This window comes from Sapajus apella, unplaced genomic scaffold (genome assembly GCF_009761245.1).
Source record: "Sapajus apella isolate SASKATOON/1434 unplaced genomic scaffold, GSC_monkey_1.0 scaffold65, whole genome shotgun sequence".
Classification (NCBI taxonomy): domain Eukaryota; kingdom Metazoa; phylum Chordata; class Mammalia; order Primates; family Cebidae; genus Sapajus; species Sapajus apella.
The window spans coordinates 3,227,331-3,251,034 of NW_022437005.1; the positions used below are offsets into that span (position 1 = coordinate 3,227,331).

Below are 23,704 nucleotides of genomic sequence, written 5' to 3' on the forward strand. Positions count from 1 at the left end.
CCCAATTTTCTTCTAAGAGTCATCAGGCTCAAATCCTGACTTTAATGTTTATTACATTATGATAAGATAGGTCAGCCAGTCTGCTGCCATCAAGAAGACAAATTAAATGTAATGGAAAAAGTTTCCTTTTATTGAAAGCCTTTTCTCCTGGCAAAGTTCACATTTTAGTTAAGCCAGACCCTGTATTAAGTGCAGGTGGTCATGGAGGCGACAGACAGCATAAGCCATTTTGATAAATGGCATCGCTATTACTTTGGTTATAAATAATGGCAGCCCTGAAATATAGAAAAGAAATTAAAACGGGTAATAAAAAGACTTGCCTAGCTTTTATGATTTTTAACAATTGAGCAGCTAAAACTGGGTTATAAATCAATGAAAGAAAATTGAGAACCAATAAAGTTGTGGAGTCTTTATTAATAAAAGGAAAATATTTGACTTCAGTTAACACCTGATAAAAGTGTACTTTGCTGTCATTCTTCATTTATGAGTCATTTTCTTTACTCCTGTGATATTTGGCTACCCAATTTGTACCCAATTTTTTAAGATTGGAAGAAAAAAATCAATATAGCACTCTAACTGGTCAAATCTGCTATAACCTGTTTTTTGCAAGTAGATGCACCTATATGGTAACTAGCAGCTTTGGAAACATCCATACCCTGAAGGCTTGTGGCTGTAAATTTAAGCCATTTCAGCTTTTGAGAAATGCAAATAATAAAAACTCATCAAAAGGCTCCCATAATTCTCACATCTGAGTAGATGGAAGCATTTCTGACTACTCAAAATTAATAGTCGCTCCCAAGGCCTTATAAGAACAGTTGTCACTGAGAAATATACTCACAAACAAATAAGCAACTCTCTTCCAAGTTTGATTTTCTAGAGGCATAAAGCAGCAACTCTTCAGGACAACCTAGCTGGATTATGAAGGGAGTAATGAGCTACCTTTAGACCCCTGATAGGGCAACTTAAGCCCGTGCCATACAATACTTAAGAACACCTGCTCTGAACCTAGCCCAGAGTTTGCAACACACTAGACCCTCCTGAAATAGTAGCTGACTAAAGGAACAAGACAGAGTTCCTTGTTGGTGACCAATATGAAGCAGCCAGTGATTAAAATTAGAATACATCCCTGATAGAAGCTGTTGTCCTGTTGTCACTCAAGGGCTAAACCTTGGAGTCATCCTAGGTATAAAATCAAATTTGGAAATGTAGTTAGCACTGCACCAACTTCCAGTTGCATTGGGCATAAAGATTGTAACTTTTCCACGTGAAGTCTCACTTTCCCCAAAGCCCAGCGTCACTTTCATTCAGGCATGGGCAAGTAACATAGATTTGAGGACATTCATGTGTGCCACAAAAATTTTGAAAGTGAGAAATACTTCAGATCTGTGAATATTTAATATCTCATTTTTAAGAATAAGTATGCAGATGAACTAACTGAAGTGTATTTTCTATCTCTTACTATGATTATGATTCAAATTGTCACAGAGACAGACGTGACAGGAACCTGTCACTGTTATCATCCATGGAGACTTGCTATGTAACAGATTTTTACAGGGATAGGCTTTCTTATCTTTGGTCTCACCTGGAACATTCTTTGAATTTCCCCTTTTAAGTGAACATGGCCATGGAGATGGAGGTTTAGACAAAGAGCACAGGACCAGGAATCAGGAGACACAAACCTTGCCCCATGCCCTAAGTTTTGGTGTGACCTTAACAAAACTCTCTAAAGGTATTTGATTCCTCATTTCTAAAATGAAAAACTGGATTATCCAATCATTAAGGCCCATCAGGGTGCTGGCATTTCACAATGTGCAAACAGTTCCAAGCTCATTGCTATGCAAGTTTCTCTGTTGCAGAGGGAAGAGTAATACAAGTCCACATCTTTGGTGATCAAAGAGACAATTAACATTTCTTCTTTACTGTCTACGTTTGAATGAGTTTGTCATTAATTTTGAGAAGAATATTTGTCACTGAAAATCATCTTATACATCTGGTGCCTTACAGTAATGAAAAATCAACCCGCAGCTGAATTCTATCAGACATTCAAAGAAGAAATAATACCCATCCTATTCAACCTATTCCAAAAGATAAAGAGGGAATCCACCCTAAAGCATTCTTTAAAACCAGTATCACACTAATACCAAAACCAGGAAAAACATAACAAAATAGGCCAATATCTCTCATGAACATAGATGCAAAAATCCTCAACAAAATACTAGCTAACCAAATCCAATAGCATATCAAAAAGATAATCCACCATGATCAAGTGAGGTTCATACTAGGGATGTAGAGATGGTTTAACATACCCAAGTCCATAAATGTGACACAACAGATAAACAGGATTAAAAACAAAAATCCCATGATCATCTCAAGCGATGCAGAAAAAGCATTTGACAAAATCCAGCACTGCCTTATGATTAAAACCCTCAGGAAAATCGGCATAGAAGGGACGTATCATAAGGTAATAAAAGTCATCTATGATAAACCCACAGCTAACGATATACTGAACAGGAAAAAGTTGAAAGCATTCCGCCTGAGAACTGGAACAAGACAACGGGGATGCTCACTTTGACCATTTCTATTCAACATAGTACTAGAAGTCCCAGCCAGAGCAATCAGACAAGGGAAAGAAAGAAAACGCATCCAAATCGGAAACAGAAAGTCAAACTGTCACTGTTGACGATGATGCAACCGTATACCTAGAAAACCCTGAAGACTCATCCAAACATCTCCTATATCTGATAAATGAATTCAGTAAAATTTCAGGGTACAAAGTCAATGTACATGAATCACTAGTCCTGCTATACACCGACAGCAACCAAGCTGAGAATCAAATCAAGAACTCAACACCTTTTACAACAGCTGTAAAAAACAAATAAACCCAAAAAACAAACCAAACTTAGAAATATATCTGGGAGGTGAAAGACCTCTACAAGGAAAACTACAAACACTGCTCAAAGAAATTATAGATTACACAAACAAATGGAAACACATTCCATGCTCATAAATGGGGAGAATCAACATTGTGAAAATGGCCATACTGACAAAAGCAATCTACAAATTCAATGCAATTCCCATCAAAATACCACCATCATTTTTCACAGAACTAGAAAAAAATCCTAATATTCATATGGAACCAAAAAAGAGCCCACATAGCCAAAGCAAGACTAAGCAAAAAAGAACAAATCTGGAAGTACCACAGTACCCAACGTCAAACTATATTACAAGGCTATAGTCACCAAAACAGTGTGTTACTGGTATAAAAATAGGCACAAAGACCAATACAATAGAATAGAGAACCCAGAAATAAACCCAAATACTTACAGCCAACTGATCTTTGACAAAGCAAACAAAAACGTAAAGTAGGGAAAGGAAACCCTATTCCACAAATGGTGCTGGGATAATTGGCAAGCCACATGTAGAAGAATGAAACTGGATGCTCATCTCTCACCCTATACAAAAATCACCTTAAGATGGATCAAAGGCTTAAATAGCAAACCTGAAACCATAAAAATTTTAGAAGATAACATCAGAAAAACCCTTCTAGACATTGGTTTAGCCAAAGCCTTCATGACCAAGAACCCAAAAGCAAATGTAACAATAAACAAAGATAAATAGATGGGACTCAATTGAACTAAAAAGCTTCTGCAGAGCAAAAGAAATAATCAGCAAACAGACAACCCATAGAGTGGAAGAAAATATTTGCAAACTATGTATCTGAAAAAGAACTAATATCTAGAATCTACAAGAAACTCAAATAAATCAGCAAAAAACAAAAACCCAAACAATCCCATCAAAAAGTGGGCTAAGGACAAGAATAGACGACAATTCTCAAAAGAAGATATACAAATGGCCAACAACCATATTAAAAAAATGCTCAACATCACTAATTATCAGTTAAATGCAAATCAAACCCACAATGCGATACCACCTTACTCCTGTAAGAATGGCCATAATTAAAAAATAAAAAAGTAATAGATGTTGGCATGGATGTGGTGAACAGGAAACACTGTTACACTTGCTGGTGGGAGTGTAAACAAGTACAACCACTATGGAATATAGTATGGAGATTCTTTAAAGAACTAAAAGTAGATCTACCATTTGACCCAGCAAGTCTACTACTGGATATCTACCCAGAAGAAAAGAAGTCATTACATGAAAAAGATACTTGCACATATGTTTATAGCAGAACAATTCACAACTGCAAAAATATAGAATCAGCCCAAATGTCCATCAATCATTTTTCATTATGGCCATTCTTACAGGAGTATGTATATATATACATATACATACACACACATATAACATTTTCTTTATGTGTTGTTATATGTGTATGTATGTATGTGTATGTATATGTATATGTATATATATATATACACACACACACATACATATGTAACATTTTCTTTATGTGTATGTATATGTGTGTATACATATATATACATACACATATATGTACACACACGCACACACACACACACACACACACCCCATGAAATACTAATCAGCCATAAAAAGGAACAAAATAATGGCATTTGCAGCAACCTGGATGGAATCAGAGACCATTATCCCAAGTGAAGTAACTCAGGAATAGAAAACCAAACAGCGTATTTTCTCACTCATAAGTGGGAGCTAAGCTATGAGGACGTATGATACAACGAACTTTGAGGACTCAGGGGAAAGGGTGGGAAGGGGATGAGGGATAACAGAATAAACACTGGGTACGGTGTATACTGCTCAAGTGACGGGTGCACCAAAATCTCAGAATCACCACTAACTACTAAAGAACTTATCCATGTAACCAAACACCACCTGATCCCCAAAAATCTATTAAATTAAAAAAAAATCAAATAATGCTCCCAAAATAGATGCAAAAGACAAGACAGGCAGTGTCTTAATCACTGGCCCAGAGAACATCCTATGGAGGATTTTCTCCCAATTACACAATCCTGAGCCCTAAGTCAGATTTACTGAATAAGAAATTCCCAGTATGGGGCCTCAGTCTGCATATTTTGGAAAAGCTTCCCAGGTAATTTGGATGCTCACTGCGCCTCCACTCATCCTTGAAAGCAGTGATTTAAATGCTATTTATCTACCAGGAGAAGAGAATGGTGTGATACAAACCACGCAGTGAAATACCTAGGCCTCTGATAATGTACAAGGTCAAGAAGCTGGCAGTATTCTATTTTTGTCTGCATAGCTGTTTGCTATTTAAAAATTCAAGGAGGCTGAGGGCCTGATCAAGCAACTGAATTTATCTAAGGCTTACCGGGTGCTCCCTGTGGCTACGGTTGGTAGCATTATAATTTGGGTAGTGAGTAGATTTGCAATTTTTATATTAAGCTTGAAATTCTAGTAATAAAACTGTTATAACGCATTTCAATAGTGGATGGTAAATAGCTGTCCAAGGCAAACACAAGGCCAGTAGCCAGATTCTTTTCCTTTCTTTCTTTGGTGCTGCTCAGAAAATAAAAACGTGAGAAATGGTTCATCGGCACAAACTAAAAGTCCACCTACAAATTAAATAACCTGTTGCCTAATCACTTTTTTCCCTCCCACTGGTATTTACTGGGCACCCAGAGAATGCCAGATGTGAGAGAACAATTGCTCCAACACAGCAGTTTTCCATTTTTACTGGAAGGCTCTCAAAATATCTCTCAGCTTTTTGTGGGGAGAAGGGAGCCCCCTAGGGATGTGGCTGATTGAGGCTTATTGTGTTAGAAACTTGGGGACTCTAATGACTCACTGTGATAAATTAGTTACGATGAAGACAGGCAACATGAGCTATTCCATGTAGCTTCTACTCTCCTGAAGCACAGGCATCCCTTAGCACTTGTTTTGATTGTACATTTTAATACATAAAATGTCCCATTTTCAAAATTCATTCTCTTGTCCCTAAGCACAACAGCACAAACTGGTTTCAGAATCACTTAGCCAAGAATATCATAAAAAGACCCTTGATGATTGATTCCAGTGCTTTATCTATTTCACTGTGAGATTTATGTCCTTGAGAGGTAAGGTGCCTTAGTCTGTTTGGGCTGCTGTAACAAAATACCTTAAACTGTATAATTTATGAACAACAGAAATTTATTGCTCACAGTTCTGGACGCTGCAAAGTCCAAGCTCAAGAAGCAAGCAGATTCAGTATCTGCTGAGGTCCTGTTATCCACAGATGGTGCCTTCTGCGTCCTCACATGGCAGGGGGTGGGGGCAAGCTCCCTCAGGCACTAATCCCATTTATGAGGATCTCATGACCTAGTCACCTCCCAAAGGCCCTATCTCTTAATATCAACTAATTGTAGGTTAAATTTCAACACAATTTAGGAGGAACACAAACATTCAGTCCATAGCAGTGTTTATTAGGCTCTAGCATTTGAAAAGGAGGACTTCTTGTTAAATGTATGAAAATAAAGTCTTAAAAAAAAAAAATCAGACAGGAGTTGGCATCTCTTAATCTCCTGGAAGCAGCAGCTCTCCCAGTGACCGCTATCCTTCTAGCCCCATGTCATACAACTTGATTAAAATACCAGACAAGTCATCCAAAAAGTGAGGGGGATACTAGTTCTTCACTATTCATGCTAATGGATGAAAAAGAGATGCGGTTTTAAAAGTTTTTTTTCTCTTCAGCTTGATGAGTTACGTTTCTGTCTTGATGGACTCTCGGATTGTGATCTGGATCCATATGGTAAGCTTCATGGTGTTCACATGTTCAGACAGAAACAGTAACTCCATCTCCTCCTCGTAGAAACAAAAAGAGAACACTTCATGGGGCTCTGTTTCTGAGAATGTAACTTGATTGATATTTAAAAGCCTGACACTGATTTTAATAGAGTCAAAAATACATAGTTTTCATACAGAAAAAGCACTACATAAATTATTTGCATGATAAAATTTCAAAGATCTGCTCTCTGGCAGATGCTGCATAATACTTCGTTGTTGCTTTCAATAGCACATTGTATCTGAGGCTCTCACAACCTTTTACAAACTAGCTGTGGCATTATCATTTTAAAGACGTGAATTGGAAAACATAGGTTTAATTTTATTAAGATTCCGTACAAGGTCAATGAAAGGGAACAGAAAATGAATGCCAGAAGGAGCTATTATCTTGCATAATACATATCAATAAATGAAGAGGACAAATTAATTCAAAACAAAACGGGAAACCCATTTAGAATTCGGAAGAAACTGCTAAGATTAAAGAAAATGAATAAATAAAAATAAAACAATTTAAAAAACCTGAATAATGCAGCACCTCCAGTGAAGAACTCAGCCTACTCATACAGTCAATCTGAAAACAGAATGGGCATAACATTTGCATATGATTGAAGATCATGTGCAGCAAATCTGCTCTTCTTCAGTATTACAAAGCACAAAAAACTTAGGTTTTTTATTCATAAAATTTGTCATCACACAATTAAAAAAAGGACTACATTTTTCTTTGGTTTTTGCTTTTCCCCTGCTCTCAACCCCAACTTGCCAGAATCTTATGGAACCCAGTGACTTTTTGTCTTCTTGGTTCATAAGTTCTGTTTGTAATAACCTTGAGTTGCTTCTATTTTATTCAGAGACGTATCTTATATCTAATAATCAACAACTCCTTACCGCTTTAATTGGCTCATCACCCAAGTGTATATAAAGTATTCCTGAGGGGTCTTCATTTGACCAGCACATCATTCTCCTTAAGGAGACATTATAGTAAATAATTAACCAAATGAATATGAGTGACAGGGAGATTAGAAGGCTTAGTTGAATGATGCTTAAGGAATTCTTAAACACGCTCACTAGGGTGATAGCTTTCAGGGCTCTCAGTCTACCTAACTTCAGTGTATTCTTTACTGATCTTGATTTTTCATAAATAAAGTCTTTAAGAACATTTAAGCTATTATCAAATTTCTTCACAGAGAAAGTCTTACACATGAACCAGAAGATACAGAGATACGTTCAAGAATGTTCACAGAGCAGTAGTCACAACAGCAATAACTGGGAAACTACCGAAATGTCCATCAGTAGGATTCTGGAAACCTGATAAGGCGACATGCCAAGTTTGTTACTAAGCAACACTGCTCATGCTCATAGTAAAAATGACAGACACCCCAATTCCCTGCCCCATTAAGTTGCATCTGGACAGGGGGAATGACAGCTATCCGGTGGGAAGCCATAGCTTTAGACTTCTCTGAGTGAGCCGACTGGTAGCTCAGCAGGTTGCTGGAACTCTGGAAATTCTGTGTATGGAGCTGTTCCAAGAAACACTGGCTCCCTTCTGGTATCGGATTCTAGGCCAGAGTGGTTCTCACATATGCCCAGGTGGGGCTCACTCTGTATACATTCGCTATCACCCAGAGAAGTGAGGCAAGAAACAGCTCTCAGATAGCTGAGTGGACTGCTCAAGAGACTGCTCAGGGGGACTTCTCTAAGCCTCTGGCAAGCAGTGTTTCTTGTCCTGTGTCCTTCCCAGGGAACCTGATGCTGAGCATGGGCTTATGGGAGTTGTGAGTCTGAATGCATAGCTGGACCCAGGAGGACTTCCTGGTAAGTGTTGCAAATCATTGCTACCGAGGGTTAGATTAAGAAGAATGTTCACATTCCATGTACATATTATTGAATATTGTCAATCTTTTATAATGAACATGTATTTTATTATTGGAGGAAAAAGATTACTGAAAGAAAACAAATCTCCATCAAGAGACCTGTCACATCAAACTGCTTTAAAGGCATATCCCCCAAGAGACCATGGCCAAACTCCAGATGAAATGTGAATGAGCAGGGTATCATTTTAGAAAAAGTTCCAAAAGACTATAGGCTATAACTACAACTAAAGTTTTAAGGTGACAGAAGAGTCTACCTTGGCAAGCATATTCTGTGTATTTTGAATTTCAGTGTGCTTTTTAATATTTCTTAGCTTGATTAAAATTTTGGAGCCTTATATGGCTAGGTAAATTTAATATGTGTCATTTAAAAATATACTATCATCAAACATTTTGTTACCCTTGCAATTAAGAGAGCCAGGACAGTCTTCTACTTCCATGGAAATAATGAGCCCAATCTGGTGAAGGAGTGAAGTAAATAAAATATGTTCCCACTTAGCTGTGAAATAGTCATCCATGAGAGGAAATTTTCAGGATCCTTTTGTATCAACCCTTTGGCTTTCCTGAAACAGTTAGGTCTTTAGCAAATCAAGTGATTTCTCGGATGCTGTCAGGCCAAATAGTCCACGTGGAGGTAGCAGATTAGCATTATTTACCGAGATGGTAATAATATAAGCACTAATGAGAGCAATAATAATTGACAAATACCTAATAAACATTGATTTCAAGTCCCAACAAACACTCAGCAAGTAAGGCTACATGACGCTGAGCTGCTTAAGAGAAAAAAGAGCTTTACAGGAAAGAAGCTGATATTCAACTTAATTTTAAGCTTTATTTATCTTGAAAATGTTAAATCAACAATGCTGTTGTGAATAGAAATAAGATTTATTTAGATCTAGAATGACAGGCTGTTGTGTTTTTAGAAACGATTCTTTTTTCTCTTTTTTGGTTTAGAAACAGAAAGTAGAGTTCAATGGCCTGGGACTGGCTTCTACTCATCAATTGTTTGACACAAGGCAAGTTATTTACATCTCCCGCTCTTCAGTATCTGCCTCTGTAAAACGGCTCCCACATTTCCAGTGATGTCAGAGAACCACATGAGATACACAGCATGGCACCTGACCATGGTCAGCACCCTGTTAAGTGTCGTTATCGCTATGAACACAAACAATGGCATGGCAAACCTCCGGGTCTGTTCCTTTCAACATGTGGTGTTTGCTCTAGGAGTTTACTGCAAGGTTTCAAATCACCACTCCCATAGTCTGTTTTCCTTCAAATACATGCACACATGTGTTTGTGGGTTCTCTTTTGTATATGACTTTTTTTTGGCCTTATGAGAGAGTAATTATAAGCCACAAAATTAAACACAACATGGAAAAGCAACTTCCATTCTTAGCTATCATTGAGATCCTAAGTCTGTCTTCAGGAAAAGGGGCTTCTGTGAGCAGAAGTCATCTATGAACAGAAATGGTCTGAGGTCTGAAACTTAGCTAGAAATTGAAGGAGAAATGAAACGACTTTATCTAATTAGTATAAATGAAATTTTTAAAAATTTCTTAATTATTCCTGATCCAAACAATAACTTGTATTTCTAAGAGAAAATTCATAATATCTTTCTCCCTTAAACTTCAGGCTTATATCCTTCATCTCTCTTCACAGTTCCAATTGGGTATTTAAAAGTATCCTCCAGTTCATGTCTAAAAAAGAATACTGGATTTGAGCTCTCTAGCACGCCAACAATCCATACTCGGTATGGCCACCAAAATGATCTTTTAAGATTATAAATAAAACCACTTTGCTACCAGGCTTCATACTGTCCACTGGCTTCCAGTTCAAGGCTCCACGTGATAAAGTCTCTTCCTACCTCTTTGCCCACATTCCTCTACCGTCCTCATCACTTTTCCAGGTCTTTTTGTTTTCAGAACACACCAAACTTGGTCCCACTGCAGGGCTTTTGCACTTTTAGTGAGAGTTACAATGAGCTCATCTCCAGATTTTCATGGCTGGCTCTTTCTCAACATTCTCAGCCCAAATCCCACCCTTTCAGAAAGGTGTATCTGGCCTGCCCCCTCTAAAGTAGCCAACTTCCCAGCTCTCATGCTGCACTATCACAATGCCTGGTTTTATTCACTTTATGCAAGCTGAAGTTGCCTTATTTATTTGTTTACTGTTTATTCTCTCTACTTAGTAGAAGAGGGAATGCACCTGTCTTGTTCACACTGTATTCACCATGCAGAGTTTCTCAACACAGATGAGTGAATTAATGAATGACACTAACTTGAATTTCTTCATTTGAAGGTTAATTTTTTAAAACATGTTTGTAATATACCCCTTTTCCTCTTGAAAATACTCTTACATATGCAACAATCTCTGTTCATTCATTTTGCCCAGTACCAGGTGACTTCTTTGACTCACAGGTTCATATCATTCTTAACGTTGGATATGTTTTCATCTATTATATTTTTAAAGGTTTTTTCAGTTATATTCATTCTGGAGTTTTCTTTTAAAACACAGATTAGAGCTCTGTACCGGTGCTTGGAAAACTCTTTTAAATATCTCTCAGCTAATATCTCAACTAGAATGCCACCTTGTCAGAAAGCCCAACCCTGAAATGACCTTGTACTAAAGTGTGCCCAACACCTCCGGCCCCACCATTCTTTATTGATATTTTTCATATAGGGCATGTAACTACAACACTGCATGCTTACTCTTAAAGTGCTAGTAATTATTTTCTCTTTGTTTACTGTCAGTGTGCGCCTTCTGCATATTTAAGATATACAGAAGAAGAAAACTTTTGTCTTTGTCTACCACAATATTACTGGAATCTAGAAAAATGTGCCTACACAGATTGGGTTAAACTAATCAAAGAATCAATATAAAATAAATACACACTGGAATAAATGACGTGTGTGTATATTTAAAGTCTGAGTCCTTTTATTTCACAGAAATTACTTTTTACATGTATTGCTTTGGGAATTCAGTGACTTTAATTAAATATGCAAAATCTGTCCATTATTAAAATACTGACATAGTAACTTATAACCTAGTGGTTAATGAGCTACAAAGCTCACTTTAAAAACAAGCTGCTTTGCACATTTCATATGTACACAATACTTCTTTTAATTGTCAATATGGATTTGAGACATGAAAGTTAAACTGCAGAAACAAACTTAATAACTTGATTTTAATGTTAATACAGTTACTTTGGAATGAAGCCTCTTGGGAACAAATTCCAACTTGAAGTTTCCTAAATTTTTAATAAAAGGCTAGCATGACAGCTTAATAACAGGATTTCAGAGATAGCTTAAGATATGGTTTGGATGCGTGTCCCCTCCAAATCTCATGTTGAAATATGATCCCCAATGTTGGAGGTGGGGTCTAGTAGGAGGTGTTGGATCTTGGGGACAGGTTCCTCACAAATGGCTTGGTGGTATCCTGTAGTAATAAGTACCCTGAGACCTGATTATGAAAAAGAGTCTAGGACCTCCTCCTTTCTCCCTTGCTCCCTCTCTCCCCATGTGACACACTGGCTCCCCTTCATCTTCTGCCATGATTGGAAGCTTCCTGAGGCCCTCACCAGAAGTGGATGCCAGCACTATGCTTCATGAACAGGCTGTAGAACTGTATTCTTTTCTTCATAAATTACCCAGTCTCAGGTAATTCTTTATAGCAATGCAAACAAACTAACACAGCTTAATTCTACCTGAGCTCAAGGTTCTTCTATACATCAGGGAACTGTTTTATTTTAAAAAAGTTATTTCTCTTTGTATTTTATATCAGATTTTAAAAACAGTGGAAGCCATGAGAATGTTAAGGGAACATTATTTAATGTGAACCAAATTAGGGAACCAAATTTCTAACTAAATTATTTTTTAGAATGTCATTAAAAAAACCATAAAAATCATGCTGAAAACGAATATTTGGTGAAAGCAGGCTAATTAGATAATGACTGTTGATCGATTTGCAGCCAGTTCAACCCAAAATTCCCAAAAAGTTATACCTAAATAATGCTTCCTTTAGTTAAAGTAAAATCATCATCATCATTATCATCATCATCACTTGGAACACACACATTTATTCTAGAAATACTTTTCTTAAAATTACTTGATGAATGAATGTTTGTTCAAAAAGGAAAAAAATGACTAATGTATTAATACCCTCTGGATATTTGATCTGATGCATGAAATGCTTTCTTGTCTCTAGATAATTCCACATTTTGTATCTACCCTTCCCTCTACGTTCAGTGGCAAAATAACTGTCATGACTTGACTTCTCATTAAGTAGAAGACTAAGCATGAATTTAGTCTTTCTTTTCTAAAGAAAAAAGTGTAAATCTATATGAAGAAAAGTTATTTTAATATTAATAGGTCTCATAATTGAGAAGTTATAAATTAATTAAAATATTTATTTAAAAGTAACCGTAACATTTATGAGAAGGATGGAGTTCACTTGCTGTCACTGCACTATCACTTGCAAAATCTTGCATTCAGAAAATGTTTAAATTGTGTAGAACAGAAATGGAAGAAAGAACAAAAATTAAAGTTATCTTTGATAAAGGAGTAACTGATATAAGACTTGGTGACACTAATAACACAGTATGTGAAAGAGAGAGAGAAATGGAGAGAGAGAACATTGCTAATGCAATTAGCTCATTTACTTTGTAAAATGAACGCTCTTAATTGGAAAAAATAATTTCATAACTTACCTCTGCATACTTTAACTTCAATGCTTTATGCATTTCTCGAAAACGACTGTAACGCCTGAATACAGTCCATGTCTCATCTAGGACAGTAATCTATTAACCAGGAAAACCAAAATGAATAAGCATTAAGAAGAAAAAGTCACTACAATTTTTTTCCAAATAATTTAAAAATTAAATTAACAAAAAGTGATTAGCATGTAAAATTTCTCTAGAAATGAAAACATTAATCTAGCTACATAAACACAACTTAGATATAATAAATGTACTTTACTTAAATGTGCAGCTTGGGCTCTCAGATCTTGTTATAGGCAGCTTGTCTATGTAAAGTGAGGGGCAGATGGTCATTTCTTAATTGGTTATAAAAAGTGTCCCCTTTTATAGAAACACTTTTAAAGACAAGGAGGTGGAAGAGGAAAAAATCTTACTGCATCTCAGTCATCATTAGTATAATAACACAATGGTATATTTTGCTTTTTTTCAGAGGGAGAATAATCAATCCAGCCTTTTATAGGCTGAATGAGGTTGCACATCAGCTCACATAGGAAAGGTCACAGTGACAAAAACAGGCAGGTAGACCACATCAGCCTTTACAATCACACCTAAACCACAGGCCAATGAATATCCAATTCCTATCTCCACTTCCCACCTTTCTTCTGAGCCCCAGACCCATGTACCCAACTTGGACTCATCTTCCTTTCCATGTCATCCAGGAACCTCCAATTCAGTATGTCTAAAATCATACTCAGCATATTCCCTCCAGTCCCAGCTCTGGTGCTCTCCATTTCAAAGCATTCTACCACCACCTACCAAGTGATGCCAGCCAGAGATGCTGAGGTCATCCCTGACCTCTCTCCTCTTCCTATCCCCGCATTCAAGCCAGTGCTAAGTCTTGCTCCTTTTGCCTTCTAAACATTTCTTAGAACTTTATCCTTTCATCCTTTGCCATCAGCATCATTTGACTCTAGGCCATTAGGTCTCCTGTGGTCCCTACAAGAGCACTGCCCAACTGTCCACCCCTCATCTGCCCTCTCCAATCCCTTCTCTGCATGCCTGATGAGATCTTTTAGAATTCAAATCTAATTATTTGATTTGGGAGGCAACCCTCCTTAAAGGTAGCTTCATGCTGCTCATAGAGAAAGCCTACGTTTTTAATCTGCCCACACCAGCGTATCTGCAGACCTCTCCTGCTAGGTGTCTTCACTCCTGCTGTACTCCCTGAAGGCATATATTCTCTGCTACCTCAGGGCCTTTGCACGGGCCATGCTCCTGTATGGGAACTTAACTTGCACATAAGGGAAATGCTCTTCTCAAGCACAATAGTTCAGCCCGATTCTCCTGCATGTAAATCATAGGGCCGTCAGTAGGAAAGTAGAAACAAGAATGAGAAAAGACACACATGGGCAGCTTTGTAAGGAGGAATGAGCCTGAGTCCCCAAAGTGGCAAATGAGATGATATGGGGTGTATGAGGATGTACATTTTTAAATTTTTCATCATTCTGGTTCTATACGCATTTTTCACAATAACTTTTCAATTGTGCCAGGCTTCTTATGAGTTTCCTTGAAAAAGACATTTTCCGTAAGAAAACAAAAGTGAGCATATTTACAGAAAATCCTTACAAACAAAAGTGCAGGTGCTCTGCAGCTGCAGTGAGCATTTAAGGCTGGTAAGTACGTCACTTGAACTGGGGAAACCCTGCTCCTGGCTGCCAGGCTGGTTGACCTTCCTCTCTGGTTTTCTCCTCCTCAGCAGACCCCACTGACGTACTGAGAACAAGATCAGCACGATCAGCAAGGATGTGGGGGTTTCCTCCAGGCCACGGCTCACCAATCCACAGTCTTGGCTGGACACAAACCAGGTGGCAAGTACAAAACTGGAGCACGAGTGGGCCCTTCTGCCTTTCAAAGTGGCATGCCACTGCCTGCTTACCTGGAAAAGCCCAGGAAGTTAATGGAACCACGCCATGGCCGAGAGGTAGTAAGACGCACGATGAGACTGTTTCACAAGTGAGACTGTGCTGTACTGGGACTTGGGATTCCTCAGAAAGCCACCTCCAGAAGCCTAGGTTTCTTGCATTCCTCATATTCTAATGTTCCCGGCTCTCCTTCCGTCTCCTGAAATGCTTCCATTGCACTTCTTGGACTCACGGAGAGTCATCAACAAAATCCCCCAGAACCTCAGCCTCTTCTGGAACACCTCCTTCATCTTTGCTCTAACTGGAAGCTAGCCTCCCGTAAGGAAGCACTTCCCTGGCAATGCTCTCCAGCAGGCACTGTCTTCTCCCACTCTTCAGCCTCCCGTGCTGGGATGGGGGTCAATACTTGTTCTTCACTCCAACTTCCAAATCACTGCTCCTCTATCTTAGAAAGGATAGATATCGGGCCGGGTGTGGTGGCTCATGACTGTAATCCCTGCACTTTGGGAGGCTGAGGTGGGTGGATCACGAGGTCAAGAGATCAAGACCATCCTGGTCAACATGGTGAAACTCCGTCTCTACTAAAAATACAAAAAGTTAGCTGGGCATGGTGGTGTGCGCCTGTAATCCCAGCTACTCAGGAGGCTGAGGCAGGAGAATTGCCTGAACCCAGGAGGCGGAGGTTGCGGTGAGCCAAGACCGCGCCATTGTACTCCAGCCTGGGTAACAAGAGCGAAACTCCGTCTCAAAAAAAAAAAAAACAGAAAGGACAGATATCCTCTAAGGCACTATGCTCACAGAGTAGAAATTTCTCAGACCCTGTGTTCTACCCTCCTTCTTGCAGGCAGCCATTCTCCCTGGTTGCTTCCTCGATTCCTTGAAGGTTTAGAGAGTGCTCACTGTCATCTGCTTCCCTACTGATCCTGCATGATTCTTGGTAATTTCATTCATCACACAGATGATACCTCCAACACCCTGACCTCTAACGTCCTTTTACCTCTGCCCTGGTTTCTTCCTCACTCAACTTGAAAACCTTGAGAAATTCTCGTAAGTACAAAACCTCAAGTCTGTCCCACTCTTGAAAGCCTCTGGACAAAAATAAACCACAACTTTTGTTAAAACCAACTGTCTGCCCATTCCCTGCCTGCACCTGCCCAGCAGAACGGGGCTGAGGAATAACACACCCCACCAAACAGACGGATCTCATTTTAAAGTCACAATTCCCACTGTCAAGTCCACCTCTGATGACACCCACCAGTCACGCCATGTTTTCCAATTCTGTGCACTCTTCCGTTCTCTTACAAAATGATTACTCCTCTTTGTCCTCAACTCTTCACCACCTCTCTCCTGTCCTCTCAGCTGACAGCCTTACATCCTATTTCACTGAGAAAACAGAAGCAATCAAAGGAACACTTCCGCAAGCGCCCTTGCCCACCGTCATGTCCTGCCCCTCATCTTTTCTCCTGCTTCCAGGCTTGAGATCTGTCAGTGCTCCTGGTTAAGGCCAACTCCCTGGAATGCTGGGTTCCAACTCCTTTGGCTTTCTGAAAGACACCACAATAGACAATTTTCTCTCCTCTCTCCTGCGCCAACATAGCCTCCTTTCTATCATATAACTACAACAGCATTTAAATGTACCATTATTTCTCTCATCTTAAACTCTCACCTTGACTCCACCTTCCCTTCCATCTACCATGCCATTTCTGTCTTTTCCATTAAATCAAATTTCCTTGAAAAAGTGTATTCCTGATGTCATCCATTTCATATCATTCTTCCCTGGATCCATTCCAATCTACCCACCATTCCACCCAAACTACTCTTACCAAGGTTAACAATGACTTCTGTGTGGCTCAATCCACTGGTCAATGTGTGGTTTTGATCGTACTTGGTCTATGGGAGGCATCTGACACAGCTGTCTGACAGCGCTCTCCTCCTTCAACATCTTTTGCATTCATTTCAGCTTCCAGGTTGTTACACTCTTACCTTGGTTTTCCCTTCATCTGGGATTTCTCATCTCCCTGACCTTTAAACAGCGGCATGCTCCAGGGCTTAATCCTTGAGAACATGTTTTATTTTCTACCTGCACTCACTGCTTTTGTGACCTCATCCCATCTCACAGCATAAATTTGCATGTGGATGACTCCCTGGATGCCTGTATCTCTCTCCTGAACCCAGACTCGTATATTCTATTGCCTACTTGACAAGCTGGCCTACTCGGATGTCTAATATGCATCTCACACTTACCATGGCTGCACTTACCTAAATTAATCTCATCCAAACCCACTCCCCATCTCAGGAACTGACAATGCTATTCTTTTCCCTGTTACACGCAAAAACTCTGGTATCAGCCTTGATGTGTGTCTTTCTCTTTCACACCTCACATCCAGTCAGTCAGTGAATCCCTTCTTGCCAAACTTCCAAAATAGAATGAGAAAATGACCATTTCTCACTATCTCCAATGTTCCTATGTTGGTCCAAACACCATCATCTCTTGCCTGGATTATTTTTAACAGCCTCCTAGTTGGTCTCTGCTTATAGTCTTGCATCCTTCTCACCTTTCCCTTCATTTTTTTTTTCCTCAACATAGAAGCCTAAATGATCTTGTTAAAAATTAAGTATGAAGGGACCATTTCTTTGCTCATATGGAGCATCCTTATAAGGTGTCCCATCTGACTCAGGGTACAAGTTCGAGTTCTTCCGCTGACTTACAAGGATTTCTAAAATCTGTCTCCTCCCTGGCTCTTCCCCAAACACTCTCTCCCTTGCTCATCTAGGATACACCAAACATACTACACAGCAAGCATGACCTTACAGACATTGTATGTGCTTTTACCCTTTCTGGAATTCTCGTTTCCCAAGTTTGCACATGACTAGCTCCCTCATTTCCTTCAAGTCCTTGCTCAAAAGTCACTTTCTTAGTGATGTCCTTCTCAGATATCCTATCTAAAATTGCATCCTCTCTTTCCCATTCAACACTGCTTACTCTTCTTCCCTAACTTATTTTCCTACTTAGCACTTCTGATTACCTAACACGGTCTAGATTTACTAATATATTTTGTTTCTTTTCTCTCTCCCTGACTAGAATGTAAGCTCTAAGAAGAGCTAAGATGTTTATCTGTTGGTCACTGTACCTTAAAAGAAAACTTGACACATCACAGGCATTCTGAAGAGTTGGTATAGGGAGCCCCCAGATGGACTTGTCTTAAATATACTCTGCCTCTTAGTGACAATGAATCAGCAATGCCTTTTTAAAATCTCTCTGTGTAGGCCTCAAACAAAATCAGGATAAAGGAACTGGACACTCAGCTTGTGGGGCTTTATCCTATGGATTTTTCCTTTTTGTTGCTTTCACAGCTAACTAATGTTGCACCACCTTTTTGAAATCCCAGAAGAGTGAGACGGTACTTCAAACCTGCCTCACAATTTTGGGTATCGTCCTTCTTTCCCACAGTGGCCCCGGGACAGTGTCCTTATAAGCAATACCAACTTCTCTAATGAAATGCACATACCAAACGCCGGGGAGAACATGATAAGGTGTCCCATCTCACTCAGGGGACGAGTTATATACCCTGACATAGCTAAGTGATTTCCCAGGCAATAGCTATAAAAGGCATTTGGGCACAAGATGACAAGACAGCAAGAAGAAGATAAAATCCCCATCTAAGAATCTTCCCCCAAAAGCATCCAATACACCTCCTTCTGCCTTAATACCACACCCCACCCCCGAGTACTTATAATAGAAGGTGGGATGCTACCATTGTGTGTGTGCAGAGCTGGGAGGAGAGAAAAAGATGGCCCAATGTGAAAAGAACTTAGCCTGCCCAAAGCTAGCTTTGTACGTGTACAGTAAAGTCCACACTTAACATCATCAGTAGGTTCCTGGAAACTAACTTTAGGCAAAACAACATATAGCCAAACCAAGTTTTCTCATCAACACTGTAAAAAAACGATGCTGAATGAAGTGATGTCATTTGAGGACCTGCTATAATTGATTTACTTAAAGCTGCAGTTTCCAAGAACCTAACAATGATGTTATGAACTTACTGTATTCCTCTGAATTGGGCTGAATGAGGTCAGTAAAGGTATCAGAGGAGTTTCTGTGTGACTCTTCTGGTGACTCCAGGAATCCTACCATTAATGACAGAGAGGGGACTCTCCAGAACCATTAACACTGTATATATATAATCTCTCAAAAATGATCAACAATGAAAATCATTACTGGCATCTTCCGGGTAGTGATTTTTGCCTCTTATCTTACTTGATATTTTAATAAACTCACATACAGACCTCAATGACTTCTGCCTCGATATTTCAATTTACTGTCTAAACCAATGGTTAACAGCATCAGCAGCACTGGGGCACTTGTTAGAAATGCATGCTTTGAGGTCTCACCCACAGCCCCTGCATCAGAAACTCTGGGTTGGGGTCCAGCAGCCTGTTCTGACCAACCCTCCAGGGGATGCAGTGCAGCTTAAGGTCCCAGCAGCCTGGCTGTAAACCACTGGCCATGTCCTCCCTTCAAAATCAGACGTCCCACTATTCTCCCAGGCCAAAGGCCTTATGCAGTATTTAGGGACTTTCCTAGGCAAACCCAGCTCCCAGCGAACTAAAAATCTCACACCCCAGACAATGTGTCAATACAGGAATATGGCATATTCGTAGGTCTTCTGAAGGGTCTTCTCAATGGCCTCCTCAACCGCACACCCCTTTCTGCACCTGGAGAGCTACAGCTCGGACCCCAGGGTAGGGTCCAAACCACAATTTTTCCTTGAGCAGCAGCCTCATTCCCACTCCTTTCTCCCTGGAAGAATCACTTATTACATCCCCTCCATGATTCCTTTTAGTTCACACCATGATTAGAACACACAGCACAGGATTACATAATGTTGCACTACTTGATTTATATAACTAATATTATTTATATATACCTCTACTTAGGAGATTTTAAGCCTTCTAAGGGAATAAGCCATTTGTCTTTGGTAGTAACTGGGGTGGACTGGGTGGGCTCGCATTGTAGAGATACACATTTACTGAGCATCCACCATGTGGCTCGTACCAAATTAGATGCCGGTAGTTTTCTGAGAGACATATTTGAGATTATTTTACTTTTAAAATTAGGTAAGAGTTCAGGCTTGACCTCAGTTGGCAAAATAGAACACACAGCCTACTGGAGTCTTGGATGCTGTTATTCTGTTCTGGTGGTTTCATTAAGGTTCACATGAATCAAAGATTATTGAATTAGTTACAATACTATGACTTTTTAAAAAACTGCACAGAGAATATGGTGCATTCTCAATATATTTGTAACAGGGGTTCATAGTAAGGCATGGGAGATTTAAAAGTTCTTCACCTTGTGATTTCCACCTGAATTCAGGCTAAATATGGGGACTAGCAAGGCTCAAGCTTCCCAATTTATAGACAATACATTTGAATATCCCCCTGTCTATTAATGCAAACAAGATGAAGATGATAAAGATGAATATCACCAGCAATCATCTCAGGTAGGCAAGGCAACTGCATGTATGATCACTCCACAGAAAAGTGGTTAAATCCTTTCCCTTAAACAGAAAGACCCCATGCCTGGAGTCCATAGAAAGCTTGAGAAAAAATACACAGAAAGGCAAAATGAAGAGACAAAATTAAAGCCTTCTTCTGGACATATATGAGGCCAACAAACATATGAAAAAATGCACATCATCACTGGTCATTACAGAAATGCAAATCAAAACTACATTGAGATACCATCTCACACCAGTTCGAATGGTGATCATTAAAAAATCTAGAGACAACAGATGCTGGAGAGGATGTGGAGAAATAGGAACACTTTTACACTGTTGGTGGGAGTGTCAATTAGTTCAACCATTGTGGAAGACAGTGTGGGGATTCCTCAAGGACCTAGAAATAGAAATTCCATTTGACCCAGCAATCCCATAACTGGTTATATATCCAAAGGATTCTAAATCATTCTATTATAAGGACACGTGCACACGAATGTTCATTGCAGCACTGTTTACAATAGTAAAGACCTGGAACCAACCCAAATGCCCATTGATATAGGCTGGACAGGGAAAATGTGGCACATATGCACCATGGAATATTATGCAGCCATCAAAAATGATGAGTTTGTGTCCTTTGTAGGGACATGGATGAACCTGGAAACCATCATTCTCAGCAAACTGACACAAGAGCAGAAAATCAAACACCACATGTTCTCACTCATAGGCGGGTGTTGAGCAATGAGAACACATGGACACAGGGAGGGGAGTACTACACACTGGGGTCTGTTGGGGGGAAATAGGGGAGGGACAGTGGAGGGTGGGGAGTTGGGGAGAGACAGCATGGGGAGAAATGCCAGATATAGGTGAAGGGGAGGAAGGCAACAAATCACACTGCCATGTGTGTACCTATGCAACTATCTTGCATGTTCTTCAAATGTACCCCCAAACCTAAAATGCTATTTTAAAAAAAAAGAGTAAAAAAAAAAAAGGCTTCTTTTGTTCCAAATTAAAATTGGGCATGGAATGGGGTGCTGATGCGGAGAAGAGGACCAGAAGATCAGTCCAACAAATCAGTCAGACCAAAACGCTTAATTATTTAATTTTGAGAACGCAAGGTATCATTACTGCATACACTTGAGGAGCAAATTCATTACTTCTCTCCCTCTGAATGATCTCACTGATACAAATCCTTCTTTCCTGGGCCATAAAATGATCAGGTGCAACATAAGCACCATAAACATGTCCTCAAGATGGACTACATTTACTTATAAACAATTCTCAATTGAGTGCTTCCCACAAATTTATGTTATATACTGATTTTGCTGGTTTAAGGATTGTCAGTGTTAAGACCCGTCATCAGTAGCTCTTTGGTTATGTATATCTAGCAGTGTTAAGAGGAGAATCAACAGTTTTTCATTCCAGGAATCATACTCCAACTGGCTCCCTTTAAACAGTTACTTATAGAGTTCTCTTCAGTAATACTTTTTAAAACAACACATAGGGGAGCTACCTCAAGCATTTTTTTAAAAAAAGTCCTGGTAATTAATAACTGTATAGAAGAAATGGTCTAATATTAACCTAATACATATTAAAAAAGGTTTTGCCCAAGTTTTGCAAAATAAGGTTTAGGTAGTGACATACAATTAACACGTTTGAGCAAATGGGAAATATATTCCTAATGAACATGCCTATATGTCATAGAAACAAGCATTAGTGCATAAGGTTTAATTAAAATCTCCTTGCATACTACAGAAAATGAAAACTAGTACACACTCTCCCAGCTGCTGGGCCTCACAGTGGAAGAGACAAGATGCTCCACAGGGTAGAGAAAGAAACTATTGGTACTTCCATTTCTCTCTCTCTTTTTTTAAATCTTATTCTTTCTACATCTCTACTTCTGAAAGTGTGTTCTAATAAACAGTATGTATGGTTTGTAAATGCTATGCTATCTAAATAGATAAAAATCAACATAGTGGGTGTGTCAGCTCATAAATTTTCCAGTGGTAGCTATGTGTGATTTTTAAAGTTTAGGCTCTGTTACTCTAAGCTATGGCTGGTAAAAGATACGTGCAGAAAGGCCTCACTGTTTCCAAGAGAGCAGACACTAATTCAACTGAACGTCTTACGCAGCAACATAACTATGAGCATGTTTGAGAAAACATGAAATATATTCCAAATGCATGAATCTCTATAGTAACAAGCATTAGTGCATTAGATTTAATTAAAATCTCTCAGACAACTGATGCAAATGGTACTAGCCAGAAGTGGTAAAAGAAACCAACACCCTGTTAATCACAGCAATATCCCAGAGAGATCACAGGCTGCCGTCTGATTGCTCCTCATTGTGATTGCCTCTACCATCCCCAAATCTTTCTGAGGACAGACAGTGCCAGTGCTTTCTGATTTCTGTGGGCATACACACCCCATAGGTGCAGATTCTGCCTTGCTGTCTTCACTGTGACCTCTTCCTGGTTTCCTAGCTTACCTTCTTTGTCTCAGATCAATTACCAACGCTGGATGCCAGGTCAGTCCTCCTGTCACTGGGAGACCAGCACCTCAAAATCCCTGACTCCCTAGGCCTTCTGGTGGGGCCCATCCAAACAATCCCCCAAACTGAGTGCATGTGGTATCTGTCTGCTGTCCTGGGTGCTGCCCTGCACTGCTGATGATGGCCCCCTAGGAAAGCAGAATAATTTACAATGGAGGGATGCCATTTTACCTCAGCAGTCACTCCTACTTGAAAATTCTTTGAAATTCTATTCTCTGCCATGAGCATTTCAAAATGTTCTAGATTTTTCAATCCTCACAATGATCTTGGTTTACTGAGGTGATTAGAGTCACCTAAGATCAACTCCCTGCGTATCCTTTTAGCACATTTCAAAATGATGCTGTTGCTACATTCATTTTCCTTCCTTCAAAACCTCTCCATCCTCAATTTTCCTGATTCGCTTGCAGAAGTGAGAGGAGGGCCCCTTTTCAAGGCTAGCCTCCTTCTGTACTGCTTCC

The 23,704-nt window shown here is 39.4% G+C and overlaps 1 protein-coding gene across 7 annotated transcripts in view; it reads right to left on the reverse strand.

The window, feature by feature from the left end:
- The window catches only part of KIF16B (kinesin family member 16B), a 302,210-nt gene that overhangs the window by 53,443 nt on the left and 225,063 nt on the right, over positions 1-23,704 (reverse strand). For 6 of the 7 annotated variants that reach the window (XR_004259830.1, XM_032248035.1, XM_032248037.1 and 3 more), the window contains one exon: positions 13,291-13,380. Coding sequence is in view for 5 of the 7 variants with exons in the window: in XM_032248035.1 (XP_032103926.1) it covers positions 13,291-13,380 (90 nt within the window). In the remaining 2 variants the exon portion in view is untranslated. Of the gene's footprint in view, positions 1-13,290; positions 13,381-23,704 lie in introns of those variants that run through there. The other variant, XR_004259831.1, reaches the window with a different exon arrangement.